Source organism: Cataglyphis hispanica, chromosome 19 (assembly GCF_021464435.1).
Source record: "Cataglyphis hispanica isolate Lineage 1 chromosome 19, ULB_Chis1_1.0, whole genome shotgun sequence".
NCBI classification, from domain to species: domain Eukaryota; kingdom Metazoa; phylum Arthropoda; class Insecta; order Hymenoptera; family Formicidae; genus Cataglyphis; species Cataglyphis hispanica.
In genome coordinates this window covers 50001-71849 of record NC_065972.1, presented here as the reverse complement: position 1 = coordinate 71849, position 21849 = coordinate 50001, and the positions used below count along the sequence as shown (strand labels likewise).

The following is a 21849-nucleotide window of genomic DNA, read 5'->3' as shown; positions in this document are numbered from 1 at the left end:
ATGCAATATTATACAAAATATATATATATAAGACTTTTCTTTAGTAAGTTCTCTAGTAATTTTGTAACATGCAAAATTCTACTATCTTTTGACTATATAAATTTTATTGCACAAGTAAACTAAACACAAAAAACGTTTTAGCATATAAAATATATCATATATACATATATAATGTGCAATTATGATTTTCCGAGTTTTTTCGTATACAAATAATGTTACGTTGTGTTTAGTTGTGGTAGTAATTTATGGCGTTTTCGAATGTAATAGGGAAGCTGTTACGGTTCTTGAAACTTGAGGTGAAAATTACAAAATTGAACAGATTTACCAGATTTCAACAAATGAAATTGTAGATATTCTAGTGAATTTCCTCACTTTTGTATTTTTCACTTCGTTTCGAAAACTGTAATAGGCCTATAGGTTTAATCGATGTGAGAGCAATTAATGACGTTATTGCATTATCTCTGTCAATGAAAATAAAAGACTTGAATTCATAATGAAATATAGCAATTAATTGATCCGGATTGGATTAATTCATTCATTCGAAAACATTATTAAGGCCATTGCACGTGAAAAAATTTTTATCATAATCGTAAAGGCTGTATTACACTACAGGTTGTGGGCTCAGTTGCGAATTGACTAATCAACCGACAAGCTACTTTGCTTTGATTGATCAATCCACAATCATCAACCGCAAATGATCCCGCAATCCGTAGTGTAATACGGCCTTAAAGATCGTAAAGGTAAAGCGGGGAACACACACCTGCATAAGCGCATAGCTATAAGTATAAGGAAATTGATTGATTCATTCGTTAGGCACCAATGTTTGTGGACCAATCAATTTCTTTATGCTTATGGCTATGCGCTTATGCAAAAGTATATGTTCTCCGCTTAAAGGTCATGTAAAAAAAAGGATGCATTCTATTTTGTACTTTTTGCGTTCTCTCGCATTTAGCATGGAATATTTTTTGTGACCATTTCCAATCTAATATTACGTTCCAAAACTCCTCTCAGAGGAATATTTTACTCGATGGCCGTTCCGAAACTTTCTTAAGCGTTTCTGATTACTTCCAAGTCGGCCATCGAATAAAATTTTCCTCGCAGAGGAAATTTTTCACCGTTTTGGAACCTAGCCTGGTAAATAATTCTTACTCTTCTTTCATGGCTAAATTAGAAAAACGTAATAAAATGAAATAAATATATTTAGAAGTTGAACAGAAAAAGAAGAAAAAACAAAAAGTTCAACGAGTTTAACTACGAAGACCTAAAGACTTGAACCTAAAAGCCCTTGCACAATGCGAGGCGATAGCGATAGGAACAAGGGAATAACAATAGCGATAAGCAATATCCAATGAGAATACTGCATTTTCAAAAAAGTAGATCTTTTATTGGATATCGTCTCTATCGCTATCGCCTCGCATTGTGCAAGGGCCTTAAATTTTAGAGAGCACTTCTTTTTTTTTTTAAATCATCGGCTGAAAATACGAAATAGAATTACGAAAATAAATAGGAAATCTCGTATCTCGTGACCGTCGCCATGTCGCTTTATCGGAAACGATTATGCAAGTCACGTTGGATTAATATTCATAACAGTTGGTCTCTCTCATTATGCAGAGATAAACAATTTAGAGCACGAAAACAAGGATCGACGTAAAACAATGATGTGTTTGCCGCCTGATAACTCTTATCAGTCGACGGCGACTTTTTCATCATGCGACCTCCATCATTCTCGTGAGCCTCACGTTTCGTTCGTTATTTCGTTCTCCATTGGCTCGGTACGAAAGTATATTCCATTAAACGAATTTTTGCGTTTGACACATGGCTTTGTCATTCTTCTTTTCTTTATAAAAATACTTCTTGTTGACTTTCTTTACGGATGACAAAGGACTGTTCGTTTTAACTTTACTTAGTTGTCATCGAGAAGTTGCTGTAATTGATTCAATTATAATTTAATTTCGCGTACTATTACTAGAAGAAAATGGATCTTTTGTTTCAATCGATCTCATTTTTCTCGCGAATAAAAGTAAAGCTCAAGATAAAAAATCACATTCCTTCCGAATATCTCAATATATCTCTAACTTGTTTTGATGCATACATATATACAATATTTCTTCAGAGAAATGACAGATCATTTTTGTTTGCTGATGAATTTTAAATTTCCTGAAATATATCGATTTTAATCTAACTTAATTTATGTATTTTCTCTAAAATCGGATATATCATCTACTTTTCGTTTTAAGTACGAAAAGAGAGCAGCTAAAACGGACAGTTTTGTGGCTAATCTTTGAAAATCATTTATGGATTTCTCGTTTGATGTGTAATAATGATAATTTAATGAAAGAAATATAAAAGAAAGAAGGAATATAGAAAAGAAATATCTAAATTTAAAAACAAGATGCTATACAGGAAGACTTTAGATGTAAACACATTTATGATGAAATGATTATGTAATAATTGCAATTCTTTTATTGTCGCCATTTATTTAACTTTTCAAACATTCGGATTTTTTCGCGAAAGTTCGCTGCTCTTACTATTCCAATATCACTATGTTATCACTCAGTGATCTATCTTTATGATGCATACATAATTGCAATTTTAACCTGTTACTTTTTATTGTATTTCATATATATATATATATATATATTTTTTTTTATATGTATCTTGCATATTTAATTCGTTTTGATAACGTACAACAATTTAATAAATGAGAAAGTCAAATATATATAGATAAACTTAATCCTTTTGAACAAAGAGAGAAATCTAAATTTGATAAAAAAAAATGATGTCACTTCTTATACTTCTCTTATACACTCTGATTATTTCCCTTCTACTCATAAAAATATGTTTGAAATTCATTTGGTCTTGCAACTTGAAGGCAATTACAATTACAATTTGTTAATGATGCTATAGTTGTATCACTTATGCATTCTTTTCACAACTGCTATCTCTTATCATTCTATTTTCATCCTGATACAATTTTGTTTTCTTCTTTTGTTTTCTTGCTCTAAAATCTCACAAGACATTTAATTCTCTATTTTACAAACACAGGCGAATTTAGTTAAAAGAGGATACATTCTACAGTCCGAGCATCCCAAATCTATCTATAAGAGCTGGAAGGATTTCATGAGAAATGATTCAGACTTCTATCATTGCGCGGAGAAGCGGAAGGGTCGTCGAATGAAGATGATACCGATTGACCTGTGCTAGCATCAAAGTACATCACGTTTTCAAATAAAGTCACGTTTAAATCACGTTTCAGCAGCTGATAAGCCTAGCATTCTTATTCGAACATGCCCCGATATGCAGGGTCACCCAATTGACCTCGAGAATGTCGAAACGAAGATAAACGGGGATGTAAGTTGGCACGTTTCCAAAGGTGACTCAGTATCTAGCCAGCATTAAAGACGATTATATAGGGAGAAATTCCTCCCCCGCTGCTTCCCTGTTTCAAAAACAAAACAACTGTTTTGTAATTGTTGACGGTGAAGTTTTTAAAAGTCAATAGAAGTGAGAAATATGCTAAGAGAATCATAGTGTTTTCTTAATTACGACTATTTTTAAAATAAAACTTTAAACATAATTCTTTTTTATACATATTCGAAATCTGATAATAGTGACTATAAGTTTCTAAATTATCGGCCTTATTTACATTATGGAAGCAATGGGATCTGTAAGTATTTTGAATTGTAAATAATTTTTATTCTAAACTAATGTTGGATAGGATATAACACGAGGCAGTCTGGATAATTGAGCATTGTAAATGTTATTGGGGTTTATCATACATTGACTGCTATAGAAGAGCAGCTTTTTTATTAATGAAAAAAAATCTCAGGCAAATAAGAATTAACATGCAGAACTAAGAACGCAGATAGATTCTTATATTTTGTATAAATTTTTATTATGATTAGTGAATATTTCGGTTCAAATTCAGGCCTTTAGCGAAAAAAAGCATATTCAAAAGCAAATATAATTAAGATATTATTGAGTTATTGAGAATCAATCAAAATCATAAAAATGAAAAAATCATACATATTGATAACATATGCAATTGTTACGAATGTAATGTAACATCTATGTTGTTTTAATTGATGTGATTAAAAAATGTTGATGTTGATTGTTTATTGTGTAATGTTTATATATATATATATATATATATATATATATATATATATATATACTGCCATATATATATATATATATATATATATATATATATATATATATATATATAAAAATTGATGTTAATCTATTCAAACAGCCTCGCCATATCCTATTCAGTTGATATATATTTCTTAAATCTTATATAGGATGAAAAAAATATCTATAAAGAGAGAGAGAGAGAGAGAAAGAAAGATCCTATCCTTTTTGGAACAATTTTATAAGAAAGGAAGAATATTGCTACAAAATGTTTTTTATATTTAATATGCAAATACAAATGAAAACAATATTTTCTATGTATTAGAAGCACTTGATATAATACACAATATTCTTCTTTCTTGTGCAAAATTATTCCAAAAGATACGAGATATCCAAATGTATCTTTGTATTCGCTGTGTTTCTTTGGAAAGAGAAGATACATCTCATTTTTAATAGTTTTGTAATGGTAGAACAAAATTATCTGTATCGTTGTACAGTGAATTAAAAAAAGTATATTTCTTTAAAATTATTATTATTTTTTTCTCTGTGCAGTTGAAATGATATAAGATCACATAAATAAATTTATTACACAGATTATCGTGTGTCGATTGATTAAGAAATTATCGAAAAAAATTTGTTTAACAATTTAATGATTTACAGCAACATTTGACATTTAATGAGTCGCAGCAATCGTATATACAAGAAAAATTTTAATTGCTAATAATGGCTCATTGTAATAAATGTTTCATGAAATTGATGGTTTTTTGTAACAAAGAAATTAAGAAATATATTCGTATCTATAATGCTTGAAAATTATCAACAAAAAAAATATCGACTAAATTTTTTCACGAATGATTAGGATCGTTATATATAATGTCGCGCATTGCGAGAGATTTCATTATTAAAATAATGTTTGGAACCTTCCGCGAAAAGAAAATACGAGAGATAAGGTGACCGAAATAAACCGTCGGTCAGATGATTTACATATAAACTATATCATCCGATATGCGCGGATGACAAATTTGTTGACAAAGAAGTTTATTAATCGGGCAAAATTCCATTTTTTTGTTTTCTCCTATCTACGCGAAGAAAGAGCAAAACAAATAGATTTCTTGTGTAGTATAAAATGTGAATTCGTTGTTAAACATTAAGACAAATTGTGCAATGCTTGCGTTATTAAAAAAAATTTTCATGAAAAATAACTGGTTGCGATGATAATCCCGAAGTCACTCTCGTTAACGATTGATAGCGCGCAGCTAAGATCGTCTCGTCGCACGAGTTCGCTCACGTGTGACGAGATAGTCGTACATTAATTCGCGTTTGATCAGAAATCGCACAGATTAATTTAGACACATGTGTCTGAAGATTTCGAATGAGTTTTCGATACTTTCATTAAATTGGAGAAATTTGTTTGCGAAATTAAAGAAGCTGTAAAATAACTTGCAGAAGCTACAAGTTCGAATGTGCTTTTCTCACGATTTTCCCATGTGTGTGTTCGCAGTATCCGATCTTGAAATCCTTTCTGGCAGGCTCATTCTCCGGGACGTTCTCCACGATCCTCTTTCAACCGCTGGATCTGGTGAAGACTAGGCTTCAAAGTAGTGTCAATACTCCCGTCGAGTAAGATTATCAGCTGCAAAATAAAATTTCTAGGCTTTCTTTATTTTAACAACTTATTTCATACAGAATCTTTATTAACACAAGATTCTTAAGATGAAATTTGGCTAATTTAATCTTTCAAGAGATTTAAGAAAAAAAAAGAGAGAGAGAAAGGATGAAAGAGAGACAGATTTATTTAATCTATCATTGCTGTTCATTTAAAGTTCATTACAGTTTTCAAAAAATTATAATTTTTATTTAATTTAAATTTAATTTTTTGATTAATTGATTATTAATTGATTTTCACATCCTTTATTTTAAATTTTAAATATTTATATATATTTTTGAACAAATAAATATATACATCATACATACATACATACATACATCATACATACATACATACATACATACATACATACATACATACATACATACATACATACGTACACACACACGCGCGCGTGCGCACACACACACGTGTGTGTCTGTGTGTGTGAGTGCATATGTATTTCTAAACATTTATATTTATAAATTAATTACCAATTACCGAATTTCTCTGGAATAGATCGCCGAAAAATGGAATGCTGAGCACGGTAGCGAACATCGTTCAAAAGGAGAACGTCTTCGGACTCTGGAAGGGTATGACGCCGGTAAGATATCTTTGTTTTGAAGGATTAACATATATAGTTGGATATTGATTCGCATCGATAATAATTATGAATATTAATTCGCAGTCGATAACCAGGGTAATCCCCGGCGTAGGTCTGTACTTCTCGTCATTGCATTGGTTGAAGCATGTTTTCAATCTGGAAGAACCGCTTACGGCCCTGCAGGCGATCTCCTTAGGCATCACTGCGCGCTCCATGTCCGGCGCTCTATTGATTCCTATCACCGTCGTCAAGACGCGATTCGAGGTACGGTTAATAGAAAGAAGAATGTGATGAAATTGCATGAAAGAAGATGAAAAAAATATTGAAAAGAGAGTAGTGAGAACGAAGGAAAGAAATTTTAAAGCAAGAAAACAGAAAAGAAATTTTTGCAAGTAATTGCGTCTAATTTAGTATGGTATTAATATAGTATAATAAAAATATTTCAATATTTCAAAAAGAAATTTGATGAAAGATTGCTGACGCGCAAAATAAAATTTGAGATTAACCGATTTCGGATCATATCAATGTAATTTTACAGAGCGGCGTTTACAAGTATAACAGTATCAGCGAGGCTCTGAGGTTGATCTACAAGCAGGAAGGAGTTAGAGGTTTATCTAGTGGTCTGGTACCTACTCTTCTACGAGACGCGCCTTACAGCGGTTTATATCTTATGTTTTATACCCAATTGAAAAGCGTGGCTGCTAGTACAGGTATTTCTCAAATGATAATAAAATAATTCATTGCTATATATATAATATTATATATAGGGTCTGATAATAATCGCCTCACCTATAATGTGCAATTATACTCGCGCGAATTGGAATCTTTTTTAATTAATTTCTCAATTATTAAAATTGATTTTTATTACGAAAGTCACAAAATGGTAAAGGACTTTCTTGCTCGGTTTAACCCGCTCTACTCTATCCGCATATTACGGCTGGAACGATTATTATCAGACATCCTGTATACATATGTAAAATTATTTATAAACGCGAAAAAAAAAATTATATTTTTTAATAAATTATTTATATGATTTACGATTCTAATATAATATAATTATCCAATATTTATTCGTAATTCTTAATTTGTAAGAATTTAGAGATCCTTAAAGATTATTCTTAAAGACAAATTTTCTTTATTCGTAGGAGCGACGGGTGATTCACCGATGCCGATTCACTTTGGTTGCGGAATCCTCGCTGGAGTTTTAGCCTCCGTAGTCACGCAACCACCGGACGTTGTCAAAACGAAGATGCAATTATATCCGAACGAATTCAATGGCATTTACCATGCGACGTTTCTTGTCTATAAAAAGTGCGGCGTCCTGGGATACTTCAAAGGTATCGTTCCCAGAATGTTGAGGCGAACTCTGATGACTACCATGGCTTGGACCGTATATGAACAGGTAATTTGATCAAGTGTTGAAACACAAATACGAATAATCAAACAATAATGAAATAAAGATGCAAAGATTGCTTTAATAATTTTAAAGTTACTATTTAGAGGTTTAGCAGTAAGAATAATTCTGTATGATTTGTCAAATATAAATTTTATATCAAATTTGTCTTCGAGGCATGAAAGATTATAATACGCTTATTTTAAATGATTGCCTTTAATTACGTAATTTATAGATTGAATGACATTTTATGCATCGGCATAAAATTATATTTTCATCCATCAACAAATAAATTTTTTTTCAATTTTGGAATTTAATTAAACAATATATGACGTGAAAAAATAAATGGCATCCGTTTTACATTATAGTAAAATTTTGTGTCTGGTTATATTTTATCTGACAAGAGATATATTTCAAAGCGAAATTATATAAAACTGAAATCCAAAATTATATGTCTATAATAATTAACACATAATATTGTATATGCGATTGCATTATGTTCAGGTGACGAGACAAATCGGCTTGAAGTGAACGCGCTATTATTGTATGAAGCTGTTTTGTACCAGAAGAGGATTGTGCCATGTACAGTATTAGTATACACTTTACATTTGTTATTAGTTGGCGCGAGGCAGTGTCTCTCTCTGCACCTTGCATATTTATTTTTAATAAATCATATATATATATATATATATATATATATATATATATATTTTTTTCATATTTGCATTTTTCATATATTTGCGGAGTTAGATATTATATTAGATATTTTATATCTAATATCGGCGGGATTAGATATTTTATATCTAACATCGCTCACTCTCCTATACATCCTTCCCTTTTGTCCATATGTCTAATTTTGTTAGTTTCATATATTTGATATAATATAATAAAAATTAAGAAATTGATAAAATTTAAGACGATGTATAAAAAGTTGATATTTAAGTCGGAATTAAATTTATTTTAATTTCAAAATCGTACAAAGAGGAATATAGAGTAAAAAAAAGGAGAGAATCAAAGTCCATCTAGCATCATTTTATTAATTTCAAATAACAATCTTAGGAGTATCGTAATTGCGGTGCATTATAAATAATACCGCGTTAATATTAGATAATTTACCTTTCTGATCGCTCTGTTTATGTATAGATGGCCTAAAATAACAATTGTTCGAGACACAAGTTATTATTTTAATCCCGACGTGTCTCGATGAAAATTTTTTTTCTTCGTATGTGCCCTTTCTATTTCTTTCTCTCTTATCACCGTTAAGATTATTTAAAATCTTTACCTTAACAGTACGTTAAGCGATGTACGTCTTACGCAACTTCCTGTGTGATCTTCATACTTTGTTCGTCTCTCTTCTTCCTGAAAATAGACAATTCGAGTCTTAGTAAGAGTCATCGGTATCATGATTAGATGTAAAGTTCAATCATATTTCAATAATAGTTTTGTATTAACAAAATCCTGTCCTTCTGTCGATTGTATGTTTAATATGCGCACGAAATTCTCGAAGAGATCTCAAGAAGGTTATGAATTAAATTTTTATGAAAGCGAATTTATCTAACTTTTTAATAAATCTAATTTCCCCGGAAAAAGAATTATTTGTCAAATGAATGTTACCTTTCAATTAAATATTATATTTTTTATATGCATCAGGTACATGTATATTCTCTTACAAAATATTATTTATATATTATTTTTTGTTACAAGCAGCACCATACACATTATTATCGAGAAGCGTATCTTCTTTTCATTGTAATGAAAACGGTCGTCTATCAGTCTTGTCCTCTTAAGAAGATTGCAAATATATCTTAATTTTTTTTTCTATTCTTCGCTTTTTCTACGCGAAAACATGATCACATCCTATTTCAGTAATTTGAGGATTTTTATATTATCTCCGAATCTTCGATCCTTAGCCAGGGATCCACAGATAAAAGAAAGCAAGAAAGGGAAATGAATTCTCCTGGCAGAGAAGGATATGTTGATATTATCACATTCCGGCATAAATACCTCGTCAATTGCGTGGCACATGGAAGCTAGAGGTTCGTATAGTCACAGTCACACATGTTTGCAGGGCGCACTCGCAGTTGTGCGCTCTCCAACTGCATTCGCAGTCGTGGTCGAAGCTCTATGAAGCGGGCACTGAGAAAGAACTTTGTCCCCTCCCCCCACCGCACTAAATTTCTTCTCTTCTCTTTTCTCTCTCTCTCTCTCTCTCCCTCCCTCCCTCCCTCCCTCCCTTCCTTCCTCTCTTATCACGCAAACTTTAGATTACATTTTTTTCAACGAAGTCAGTTTTGTGCCAGAGATGCGGAAAAGAGTAAGTCCAATACTATCGGCTTTTTTTTTCCCGGAATAACGTAAATACGTAGCGTTTTCTTTCAATAACGGAAAACGCAATTCCCGAAAGAAATAAGTTTTTGAATTCGATTTCATCTGAAAATAAAAACGCGGTAGCACGCGTTATAATAAAGAGAAACGCTATATTTTTACAAACAATTTGTTTTATTTTTAAATAAACATCACGAATTTATATATATATATATATATATAAAATCTGTATGTATATGTTATCTTAGATGAATTTCAACCTGATTGCATTTTTTCACACTTATATTTAATTCATCTTGAATATGCACGCATCCATAATTCCGGAATTTTCGCGGGCTTCTCCTGGAAAAAAACGAATTCTTGGACTTACGCTCTTCTGCCGCTCGAATACAGAATTATGATCGACAAAAGCAAGCCGTAGGATATACCTTGTCCCAGCTTGCTCCACAGACAATAATCAGAAATGCTCGTAGTTTTATGTATCAAAGGCAAATTTGATTTCCGCACGATGCGATTAAAGAATTTTTCGCATTTTTCTTTCTTTTTTTTAACGCAAGAAAATCAAAGTTGAAAAAAATATATTTAGTTTTTTCTTTTTCAAATTTATAGAGAAGAAATAGAACTTAGATTGATTTCGAAACCTTTTAACTCTTTTCGAGAGTTTTGTTTTAATATCTTTTAATATCTCTTTAATATCTCTTTTCTTTTAATATCGCAACAATAATATGATTGATGTTAAAAAAAATTGATAACTAAAAAAAATTTGGCCAAAAGAATGGATAAATTCAATTTTCTCAATCTTAAGAGATCATAAGTTAGATTATTGTTATAAACTCTTTGTATCTTTGCAGAGGAACTATACAACAATAAGTGTATCTGTTACCCTATTTATTACTATTGTTTGTTTAATATTCATTCATACCTAATGTGCGCCATTAATCATGAAATCTTAAAGACAATAAAAGAATAGGGTTTTATGATGTTCGATTATTCTGGCGGGAGATCAGATAAAGAGAGGTGGAGAGAGTGTATCAGAGAAACAGAGAAACAGAGAAAGAGAAAGAGAGAGAGAGAGAGAGTGTGTGTGAAACGAACACTTGTTGTGACTCTTACGCGGCGCTTCAAACATCACAGATTATATTATCATGTATATTATGTGCATCGGAATGGCAACTCACCTGGATCGAAAGAGTACCTGTACAGTAATTGAGACGAATATGGTTATATTGTTTGGTGCATACCTGGCTCATTTCTCACTCACTAACCAATCAAGAGAAGTTACTTGTGACTTCGGCTTCGCGAGCGGTGACGACGACGATTTTGATGACTGGAGCTCCGATGATCGCGATTCCCTGAAATTATTGTTATTGTGATTATCGAGCACAGCTTGACATCTACAGCATGTTAGAAGAATCAAATCATAGCTCACCCTTATCTCGACCATGACGTCGATAATTATCTTCATCCCGATGGTGTCTTTCTCGCGATTTACTTCTACTTCTATGCCCAGAATTTCTGTAACCAGCAACATCTCTTCGTTAGATTAACTTGTTTGAGTATCGTCGGATATTGGTTTTTATCAAAATACAATAAAAAAATAATCTACCGCGAAACGATATTCACCTATGACTGCTAGAGTCGTGACGGTTTTTATCATCGTCCATTCGTCTGCTTCGACGTTTATCCCTATCTCTGTCGCGATCTCTATCTCTGTCGCCATCTCTCCGCCGCCTGTCGATTTCTTCGTTCGCTCGCGCCCTTTGCTTTCGTTCCTCCTCCCTTCTTTGCTCCTTCTCATCGCGCGCCTTTTCGCGCTTGTTCTGCACGCAGAATTTTAATTTCCTCTTGAGTTTCAAAGATGTATCTATTGTATATGTTGAAAAAAATATACGAGAAAAACCTATCCTCACCATAATTTCTTGAAGAGCGCTTTTTAGTCTCGCATAGCCCACATGCTGTTTTCCCATTAAATGATCGTCGATCCGTTGCTGGGCGTCGCCCACAATAAGGAACGCACCGCACACGTCGCACACCTCCATCTGTTTCTCCTGCGCGGCTGCTAGTTCAGCAGTCTACAAATAAATTTCATAAAATTAGTACAAATATGCCATACAGCATTATATTTGCCATTTTTTATTAATTTTTTTGTTACCATAAATTATATTTATAATTTATTACAGATTATAATTGTAACTTTCATATAAATCAAAATAATCAATCTACAAACTCACTTGATTGTAATGGCTATTGTCGTTGGATTTCCTCAAGGTTTCGCGCTCTTCCTTCAATTGATCACAAAGACGCATGAGGCCCTGCGCCTGCTCCACATTGCCTTGAATTCCACTCTGTTCAGCTTCTTCCACTAATTTATTTATCTTTTCTGTCAACAGAGCAATCTGCTCCTCGTTTCTTTGCGTTTGCGCCGGTGTTAACGTTGGCTATACACAAAGCATTGAATCATAATTTTTATATTTATAATCTTGTAATGAAAAACTTACTGCTTCTGTTCTCCCAATCAGTGCCAATCGCTGTTTTCCTTTAATAATCTTACGCTCCACTTCGTTCAACATACTTTGACAGTATCTAATAAATTCATCTTCATATTGCTGCTTACGATACGAATATGGTGCTTTTTCGAACAATTCTCTAGCTTCGTCGTCGTGTACCTTGGGACATGCACCCAAGTCCGCTCTCGTATTCACAAATAGATCGTGAGGACAGAATTTTACCAAATACAGCTTGCAAAACTAAAACATGATAAATAAGCTTTGATAAATATGAAATGCAGAAACATAAATCATTAAAGATGTGATCAAGGTACAAATAAGATACAAGAATAATGTCTATATTTTCAGAATCTTCACATAATCATTGTCAAGTAAATAACTGTAAACAACTATAAACTATGTATTTATTTTTCTCTCTAATATTCTCTACATCTTACAGTCTCGTTAACTTAAATCTAATATATATATATTTTTTTAAATTAGTTACAATATATATATATATATATATATATATATATATATATATATTGTAACTAATTTCTCTAATAGTTATTACGATTAAACCTTTTCATTCGTAATTCTCTCGAGGAGAATTCGAAATTAACTTGAGGAAATTTTCAAGAATGGCGAATTTTTTAAACTTGATTGGAAACGGCAAATAAAAACAAATTTTTCATCAAAGTAAAGGATTAACGCAGCCTTTAGAAAATTTTCCGCGGAAAACAATGTTTTGTGAACATCGTTTAGCATCGGACGACGAGAGATCACCTCGGGATCCTCCCAGTTGAGCTCTTTGGGTTTCTCGTTGGGCAAAACATTTCTATTCCTGCCCATGAGCTCGTCAAGCAGCGCGGCGGCCGCGGCGGCGGCCATCTTGTTTCTGCCACACTACGACGATGTCGCGAGCTGCGCGCGGAGATCGCGTCCGAAAAGAACACGAAAAAAAGTCTGTGCTGAGGAAATCGCGCTGAGCGTGAATCCGCGTGGAGATGAAAGAAATGAACGAAAAATAGAGATTTTAAGGGAACGCATGCAATCTCGGCACTCACGACTCGCTACTCACGACGGCAACACGATCGTGACAATTGCTAGGCGAACTAAAGACTGCGCCGCCAGGTGGCTTGTTGCGGTGAACAGCTGAACTGATGATGTGAAAAAGTCTTTCATCACTTTCATCCAGCAAACAAAAATCTTCACTCGTATTAGCCCGAGTCCACAATAAGTATAGTAAGTTTTAAGCCATAAGAAATTAACCAATCACAGTTGAATGTGAGAAGAATCAAATATGATCGGATAATTTCTTACGGCTTAATGCCGGGCCCCTGACTTTTGCAGCGCATAACCATAAGCATAAGAAAATTGATTGGTCCATAAGCATATGCATAAGGAAATTGATTGGTCTGGAAATTGAGAGTAGAAATGTGTAGAAACTCATTGGCCTTACAGATATCACACATGCGCAGAATGGCCAAAACGTCTGCTATTCCGTCTCACTTCATCGGCGAGCACACCGCCTATTGAAAAGCTTGGTGCTAGCAATATAAGAGTACATTATACTACATATATATGCGGAATTCTTATCACATTTCTTTTATAATAATTTTATGGATTTTAGTTGCCCATTTGCGCACGTATGCTCACAGTGTGAGCCGGTTAATGACAACGATGTATATAATGACTCAAAAGTAAACACAATTAAATGTATGAAAAAATCTACCTAAACTAATATCTGTACAATGTATATATGTACATTTATCGTTACAAAAGGAATTATTATCAAAATGTTTAAACAATTTTTGTACGAGCAAACAGTATCGTGTTTCTCTTTTTTTTTACTTGCGCTAGATATTTGACCAATCAAATATTTTCATTTCTTGTGTCTTGATTGGTTAATTAAAAGTTACATTTCTCTAGGAGTAGAATTTTTAAATCTCATAAAGTGCCTGTGCTGATGCAGTTGCGTGAAGTTTGCTATGAAGGGGAATGGAAATTCGAGGCAGTGATTCTAGAAATGAGATCCTACGTCTCCGCGTGCATGAATGACAAAAATTAAATCATCGCAGTAGTTTTAGCGAAAAAAAGGTATGGGCCCTTAATTATTGTTCATACAAAATTGTACAATATATAAAATATAAAACTTTATAGAAAAGGAAACATATAAAATATAAAATTAAATATTATTTTTATAACAATTCGAATCGTCTGTGATGTCAGTCTCCTAAGCTAACTCATTTGCTTATCAAAAAACAAATGCTCTGCGCCCGTAATGTAGCAATGTGTGTACGTGGTTGACGGTTCTCAAGCATGCGTGCGCACTGCGCAGGATCCCATTTCTGGCGTCATTGGTTCGAGCGTTCGAGTTCGACGTTCGAGATTTCGAGACTGTCATCATTCGCAATATTTGCAGTTATGTTCAAGTAGTTGTCACAGTGTAAACGAGGTGATGCGTGTGTGTGTGTGTGTATATATATATATATATATATATATATGTATGTATGATAAGTGTCGGTTGACGTCTATGCTATTCCGAATTTTGAGATACGCTGACGGGCGATGTTGTAGATCGTTCTTGAGGAGACCGCATTGCCGCGGTGCTATTATCGTCTCGAAGATTTGAATGCGATTGTCGTCTCTTTATGTAGGTGAGTAATTTCGTACCTTCTGCTTGCGCGAGGTTTTACTTATTCAGTTTATTCTGCCAGCAATCTTTGACGTTCTCAAATTCGTAGCGAGAGGTTGTGTATAGGATAGAAAGTAAACACAGTGAAAGATGTCGATGAGCAGCCAGATGGACATCCGAGATAATTACATGCATAGCTGTTTGCTAGCTCGCTTCGATGTTGACATTTTGAGGTACGTGCATTAAACGAGCATAGATTCTACACCGCGGCGTGGGGAGTGGTGACGATGCAAAATAATTCCAAAACCAGAGAGATGTTTATCGTTCGAGCTTTGGAGAAGATATTGGCCGATCGAGATGTCAAGAGATCGCATCTCTCGCAACTCAGAAAATCTTGCGAATCCGCACTCGGTGAGAATTCGAAGATTTTTCCAAGAATGTACATAGTTGTTGCGCGCGATTATATTTGTATTTCCGTCTTGCAGAGGACCTTCGCAACGAGATCAAAGATGTACCGGTTATGCAAGGCGAAGAGGTGACGTCAAACGCCCTTCCACAACCTAAAAGCGACTCAAATGTCATTACAGCGGAGAAATACTTTTTACCGTTCGAGTTGGCATGCCAGAGCAAGTCGCCGCGAATCGTAGTGACCGCGCTGGACTGCTTGCAAAAGTTGATTGCGTACGGCCATCTGACCGGCAATGTGCCCGATTCGACGGAGCCAAACAAGTTGTTGATTGTGCGCATTGTCGAAACAATCTGCGGCTGTTTCACCGGCCCACAGACCGACGAGGGCGTGCAGTTGCAGATTATTAAAGCCCTACTGACTGTGATGACAAGTCAACATGTGGAGGTGCACGAAGGCACAGTGTTATTGACGATCCGTACTGTTTACAATGTTTACTTGGCGTCGCGCAATTTGGTGAACCAAACGACCGCTCGCGCGACTCTCACGCAAATGATTAACGTGATCTTTGCACGAATGGAGACTCAAGCCGAGGAGGAGAATGTGAGAATCGATGGGGAGCATCAGCAGCAGGAGGCTGCTGTTATAGCGAACGGTGATGCCGAGGCTGAACTAAATGCGGAGAATGCCTCCGACATCGTTGATTCTCAAACGATTGTCAAAGGTATCCTTGAAGATGTGGTGAATTCGGTGGTGCCGTTGGAAGAGGACATCAATCTGGAGAACGGCGGCCCAGATGACAATGGCGACGAGGTGACTACCGAGAATGACAATATGGTCACCGCCAAGTTCACCCATGTACTGCAGAAAGACGCGTTTCTCGTATTTCGCGCTCTCTGCAAATTATCGATGAAGCCACTACCGGATGGCACACCCGACCCGAGATCGCACGAGCTTCGGTCCAAGATCTTGTCGCTGCAGTTGCTCCTAGGAATCCTGCAGAACGCTGGTCCGATACTGCGCTCCAATGAGATGTTTGTCATCGCCATTAAGCAGTATCTATGCGTCGCGTTGTCTAAGAATGGCGTATCTTCAGTGCCGGAGGTATTTGAGCTTTCGCTGGCGCTATTCTTGGCGCTGCTTGCGCGTTTTAAAGTCCATCTCAAGATGCAGATCGAAGTGTTCTTTAAGGAGATCTTTATGAATATTCTCGAGACTTCCAGTAGTTCCTTCGAGCATAAGTGGATGGTCATACATGCGCTCACGAGAATTTGTGCGGATGCTCAGAGTGTCGTCGACATCTACGTTAATTACGATTGCGATCTCTCCGCGGCGAATCTCTTTGAACGACTCGTCAACGATCTCTCTAAGATTGCCCAGGGTCGTCAAGCCCTGGAACTCGGTGCATCACCGAATCAGGTGTGTTTCAAGCAATGATAGAAGGAAAAAGAAAAAATAAGATGAATTATTAGTAAAAGAGGACACTTTATCGAGAGACAATGTCGTATTCTAGTCTCTAATACTTGCGTCTTGCTGTTCCAGGAGAAATCTATGCGCATTCGCGGTCTCGAGTGCCTTGTTTCCATCTTGAAGTGCATGGTGGAATGGAGTCGAGATCTGTATGTGAACCCGAGCGTACCGGCGGATCAGCAGCCACTCTCGGATCCACCAGACCCGGCGCCAGAGATTCCGCTGCCGCGCTACGGCAGCGCCGGTAGTCTCTCGTCAGCCAACTCCAGTTTGATCGGTAACAAAGAAGTGCCGGACTCGCCGGAGCAATACGAGGTGCAAAAGCAGCAGAAGGAGGTGTGGGAGACCGGCATTGAGATCTTTAGTCGGAAACCCGGCAAGGGTGTTCAGTATCTGCAGGAGCAGGGGCTACTCGGTACCTCACCAGAGGACGTGGCAAGATGGCTGCATCTGGATGAACGGCTCGATAAAACGGCTATCGGTGATTTTTTGGGTGATCATAATCACAATCAGGTAATAGAGAATGTAAAGATTGTACAAGCTATATATGATAATAATCTTAATAATAATCTTAATAATAATCATTAAGCGATAATTATTTCGGTAATCAGTTTAGAATATTATTTAAATTTTTCTGTATAATCAATTACGGGATGACGTAACAAAATCTGACCGGTTACTTTACTCTTGCAGGTAATGTACCACTACATTGATCAGATGAATTTTGCTGAGCGCGATCTAGTGACCGCGCTGAGATACTTTCTGGAAGGCTTTCGGCTGCCCGGCGAGGCGCAGAAGATCGACCGACTGATGGAGAAATTTGCCAGCCGCTATTGTGAATGCAATCCCAATAACGGTCTCTTCACCAGCGCGGACACAGCCTATGTTCTCGGTTTCTCAATCATAATGCTGACCACTGATTTGCATTCACCGCAGGTTAAGAATAAGATGACTAAAGAACAGTATATTAGGTACAGTACAATACAGTTTAAACTGATTACAATGTGCGTGCATGCGTTCTCTTTTTGTGTTTTGTGAAAGAGGGATCTATATTGATATCAAATTTGTAATGTGATATGAAGCTTTATATTAATTCTTTCATCATTATATGCATTTTATTTTTATTAAATGTTAATTTTTTGTTTAAGTATAAATTGAGAAGATCTTTTCTATTCTATCTTGTTTAATCGTCCAGGCTTAATCGGCGTATTAGCGACAACGAAGATCTTCCCGAGGAATACCTTTCTAGAATCTACGATGAAATCGCCGGTAACGAGATCAAAATGAAGTCGAACCCCAACAACAGTCGGCTTTCCGGCAAACAGCTAATCTCCAGTGAGAAGAAACGACGATTGCTATGGAACATGGAGATGGAGGTAATCTCCACAGCGGCGAAGAATCTGATGGAATCTGTCAGTCATGTTCAGGCACCGTTCACTACGGCGAAACATCTCGAACACGTGCGCCCAATGTTCAAGATGGCCTGGACGCCATTTCTCGCGGCCTTCAGTGTCGGTCTGCAGGACTGCGACGATACAGAGATTGCGTCGCTTTGCCTCGATGGCATCAGGTGAGAAGATATTTTTAGAATGAAAACTTACACACACTGCTTTTCGTAACTAATTACATTTATATTATATCACTTATTTGTAATGCTTTCTACAGGTGTGCCATTCGTATTGCCTGCATTTTTCACATGAGCCTTGAGCGCGATGCTTACGTGCAGGCGCTGGCGAGATTCACTCTGCTGACGGCTAATTCGCCCATTACCGAGATGAAGGCGAAAAATATCGACACCATTAAAACTCTCATCACAGTAGCGCATACCGATGGCAACTATCTAGGGAGCTCGTGGCTCGACGTTGTCAAATGCATTTCTCAATTGGAATTGGCACAACTGATTGGCACTGGGGTACGGCCGCAGTTGCTGGGCCCGCCATCGAAGCCGCATTTCCCGTCGCCGCTGGCAAACTTTGGCAATCTCGCGCATTCTGCCAGTTCACATCAAGCTAGTAATCTCAATCTGAGCTCGTTAGACCCCAGTGTAAAGGAGTCGATTGGCGAGACCAGCTCGCAGAGCGTCGTCGTAGCTGTCGATCGTATCTTTACCGGGTCAACGAGACTTGACGGTGATGCCATCGTCGAATTCGTCAAAGCTCTCTGCCAGGTCTGTTCCCTTTATATTAAATTGATATAAAATTTATTATTATATTTTAGATATAAAATTAAATAATTAATATTTCGTTATATAATAGGTCTCTCTCGAGGAGCTGGCGCATCCTACACAACCACGCATGTTCTCTCTCACAAAGATTGTCGAAATTTCATATTATAACATGGGTCGTATTAGATTGCAATGGTCCAGGATTTGGCAAGTACTTGGCGACCATTTCGATAGGGTAGGATGTAGTCCTCGGCAAGATATCGCGTTCTTTGCCGTCGATTCTCTGAGGCAGCTGGCTACAAAGTTTATTGAGAAGGGCGAATTTGCCAACTTCAGATTCCAAAAGGACTTTCTCAGGCCATTTGAACACATCATGAAGAAGAATAGGTAATTTAACTTGATATTCTCTTAATATTAATGATTCACTTTATATTTAATTGGACATAATTAATATAATATATCTGTAATTTAATTGTATGTGTGATGTGACTAATAATTTAATCTAATTCAGATCACCTATGATCAGAGACATGGTCGTCAGGTGCGTGGCGCAAATCGTTCACTCGCAGGCACCTAATATCAGATCTGGTTGGAAGAATATCTTCAGCGTTTTTCACCATGCGGCCAGTGATCGTGACGAGTCCGTCGTCGAACTGGCCTTTTCCATGACTGGCAAAATCATTAGTGGGTTATATTTTTATATCTTCCAAAATGATATCTCCCATTATTTTAGGCTTTTCGGTGATCGTTTAAACCAACACGTTTAAGCGAATCACTGATTGATTGATAAATTTTATTATCGTCGTTAATTCGAGTTGATACAATGTGTCTGTAGATGAGCTGTATGCAGAGGACTTCAGCATCATGGTGGACTCCTTTCAGGATGCTGTCAAATGTTTGAGCGAATTCGCCTGCAACGCATCTTTTCCGGACACCAGTATGGAGGCCATACGATTGATACGTTCCTGCGCGTCCTATATCGATGCGAATCCCAATCTGTTTGCCGAGGGTATGATGGATGACAACGGGATGGTTTCCGAGGAAGATCGAGCCTGGGTAACGTTATATTCACCCGTATATTTTGCTCGATGTTAATATATTTGTTTCTATTTTCTCTTTTTCTTTTCTTATAGGTGAGAGGATGGTTTCCACTACTGTTTGAATTATCCTGCGTAGTGAGCAGATGCAAGCTGGATGTTAGGACGCGCGCGCTGACAGTACTCTTTGATGTTGTCAAGACTCATGGTGCGTCCTTTAAACCTCATTGGTGGAAGGATCTCTTCCAGGTTCTTTTCAGGATTTTCGATAACATGAAACTGCCTGAGCAGCATACCGAGGTTTGTACGAGTTTGTACCTTTAAAGATGGAAATAAGCAAAAAGACAGGTTTATTCTTGCTTTTTTTTTCGAAATGGTAAGTGATTGGAGCATCTGAATCTTGAATGTTGTAGAAAGCCGAGTGGATGACGACAACGTGTAATCACGCGCTGTACGCCATTGTAGATGTTTTCTCGCAGTTTTATGATATTCTGGGTCCCTTACTGCTGGAGCAGCTGTATTTTCAGCTTCTTTGGTGCGTTCAACAGGACAACGAGCAACTGGCTCGGTCGGGCACCAACTGTCTGGAAAATCTGGTCATCAGCAACGGTATCAAGTTCGACGAGCAAACTTGGGAGAAGACGTGTCAGTGCGTCTTGGATATTTTCGAAAGTACCTTGCCGTCCGCTCTACTCACATGGAAACCGCAGTCGCCAAATAAGGAGTCTGATCTTGACGTGATCACTGGCGAGTCCGACGGCCTCCATATTGGTATCCTTAAGCGGAGCAATAGCGCGCAGAGTTTGAACAACGAGTCTCTGCCGAAGGCGAAGCTCTTTTCCGCGCTGCAAATTAAGTGCATAGTCCAGCTCGAATTGATACAAACTATCGACAATGTTGTCTTTTATCCGGCGACTTCGCGTAAAGAGGATCAGGAAAATCTGGCGCTCGCGCAGGCCGATATGCTGAACGGCAAGTCATTAGAGCTCGTAAAGTAAGTGTTTTGTTGCTACGTTCGCATATTTATAACTATAAAAGAATTGAAAGATATTTCTGAGTTCTAAAGATTTCAAGATCTAAGTAAAGAATTTGACATTGTGAGCCACAATATATACATCTACATTGGCATCCTATTCGATGTTTTTAAAATTAATATGCTCATTGTTTTTATTCGATCGTTAGCATGCGTTTGATTATAATTCGATTAAAACAAGGTGGGATTTTTTATTTTTTCAACACTCACAACAATATGCATTGTATCTTTAGGGCCAGCGCCGATCAACAGAAGGAGGAACAGGGCATGTACTGCGCTCTGACGACCAATCACCTTCTGCAACTAGTGGAGTGTTTGCTGCGATCGCATCGCTTCGCGAAGAATTTTAATTCGAATCACGAACAGCGCAACGTGCTGTGGAAGGCCAGTTTTCGCGGTAACGTGAAACCGAACTTGTTAAAACAGGAAACGCAATCGCTTGCTTGCGCGCTACGCATCCTCTTTAAAATGTACAGCGACGAAGCACATCGCGCGGACTGGTCCAAGA

At 36.5% G+C, this 21849-nt stretch overlaps 3 protein-coding genes across 8 annotated transcripts in view; 2 read left to right on the top strand and 1 right to left on the bottom strand.

Annotated features, from left to right (window-relative positions):
* Positions 1-1066: 1066 nt before the first annotated feature.
* LOC126856741 (mitochondrial glycine transporter-like) lies at positions 1067-8464 on the top strand. Of its 3 annotated transcripts, none has more exons than XM_050605543.1 (8): positions 1067-1134; positions 3046-3351; positions 5636-5754; positions 6302-6386; positions 6471-6650; positions 6925-7096; positions 7532-7788; positions 8284-8464. In XM_050605543.1, the coding sequence occupies exons 2-8, from the start codon at positions 3298-3300 to the stop codon at positions 8308-8310; spliced, it is 894 nt and encodes a 297-aa protein (XP_050461500.1). In that variant the 5' UTR covers positions 1067-1134; positions 3046-3297; the 3' UTR covers positions 8311-8464. The 3 variants fall into 3 exon arrangements, with proteins under 3 accessions (XP_050461500.1, XP_050461499.1, XP_050461501.1); XM_050605542.1 differs by lacking the exon at positions 1067-1134 and adding an exon at positions 1487-1772; XM_050605544.1 differs by lacking the exon at positions 1067-1134 and adding an exon at positions 1487-1772 and having other exon boundaries at positions 3046-3667.
* A 332-nt stretch (positions 8465-8796) lies between these two features.
* Positions 8797-13915, bottom strand: LOC126856740 (luc7-like protein 3). Its single transcript, XM_050605541.1, has 7 exons — positions 13380-13915; positions 12603-12851; positions 12336-12542; positions 12015-12176; positions 11728-11924; positions 11534-11619; positions 8797-11456 (listed from the first exon to the last, which is right to left on the bottom strand). The coding sequence occupies exons 1-7, from the start codon at positions 13482-13484 to the stop codon at positions 11383-11385; spliced, it is 1080 nt and encodes a 359-aa protein (XP_050461498.1). The 5' UTR covers positions 13485-13915; the 3' UTR covers positions 8797-11382.
* Positions 13916-14609: 694 nt separating this feature from the next.
* Positions 14610-21849, top strand: part of LOC126856736 (brefeldin A-inhibited guanine nucleotide-exchange protein 2) — a 7991-nt gene continuing 751 nt past the window's right edge. Inside the window, exons 1-14 of one of the 4 annotated variants that reach the window (XM_050605533.1) lie at positions 14610-14693; positions 15174-15253; positions 15341-15642; positions 15717-17056; positions 17180-17620; positions 17801-18078; positions 18303-18677; positions 18773-19274; positions 19363-19658; positions 19783-19955; positions 20107-20327; positions 20405-20608; positions 20722-21302; positions 21575-21849. The exon at positions 21575-21849 is cut by the window's right edge and continues 751 nt beyond it. In XM_050605533.1, the coding sequence (XP_050461490.1) occupies positions 15519-15642; positions 15717-17056; positions 17180-17620; positions 17801-18078; positions 18303-18677; positions 18773-19274; positions 19363-19658; positions 19783-19955; positions 20107-20327; positions 20405-20608; positions 20722-21302; positions 21575-21849 (4810 nt within the window). In that variant the 5' untranslated portion in view covers positions 14610-14693; positions 15174-15253; positions 15341-15518. Of the gene's footprint in view, positions 14694-15068; positions 15254-15313; positions 15643-15716; positions 17057-17179; positions 17621-17800; positions 18079-18302; positions 18678-18772; positions 19275-19362; positions 19659-19782; positions 19956-20106; positions 20328-20404; positions 20609-20721; positions 21303-21574 lie in introns of those variants that run through there. The other 3 variants (XM_050605534.1, XM_050605535.1, XM_050605532.1) reach the window with 3 other exon arrangements.

What these genes read in the sequence shown, in the direction of transcription:
- LOC126856741 (XM_050605543.1), top strand. Translation starts at nt 3,298, where the DNA reads ATGCAGGGTCACCCAATTGACCTCGAGAATGTCGAAACGAAGATAAAC. An exon ending in AAACGAAGATAAACGGGGAT is followed by an intron (nt 3,352 to 5,635) that starts GTAAGTTGGCAC and finishes GTGTGTTCGCAG; the next exon opens with TATCCGATCTTGAAATCCTT. An exon ending in TCTGGAAGGGTATGACGCCG is followed by an intron (nt 6,387 to 6,470) that starts GTAAGATATCTT and finishes ATTAATTCGCAG; the next exon opens with TCGATAACCAGGGTAATCCC.
- LOC126856740 (XM_050605541.1), bottom strand. Translation starts at nt 13,484, where the DNA reads ATGGCCGCCGCCGCGGCCGCCGCGCTGCTTGACGAGCTCATGGGCAGG. An exon ending in TGATTGGGAGAACAGAAGCA is followed by an intron (nt 12,543 to 12,602) that starts GTAAGTTTTTCA and finishes CTTTGTGTATAG; the next exon opens with CCAACGTTAACACCGGCGCA. An exon ending in ACGTCATGGTCGAGATAAGG is followed by an intron (nt 11,457 to 11,533) that starts GTGAGCTATGAT and finishes CAATAATTTCAG; the next exon opens with GGAATCGCGATCATCGGAGC.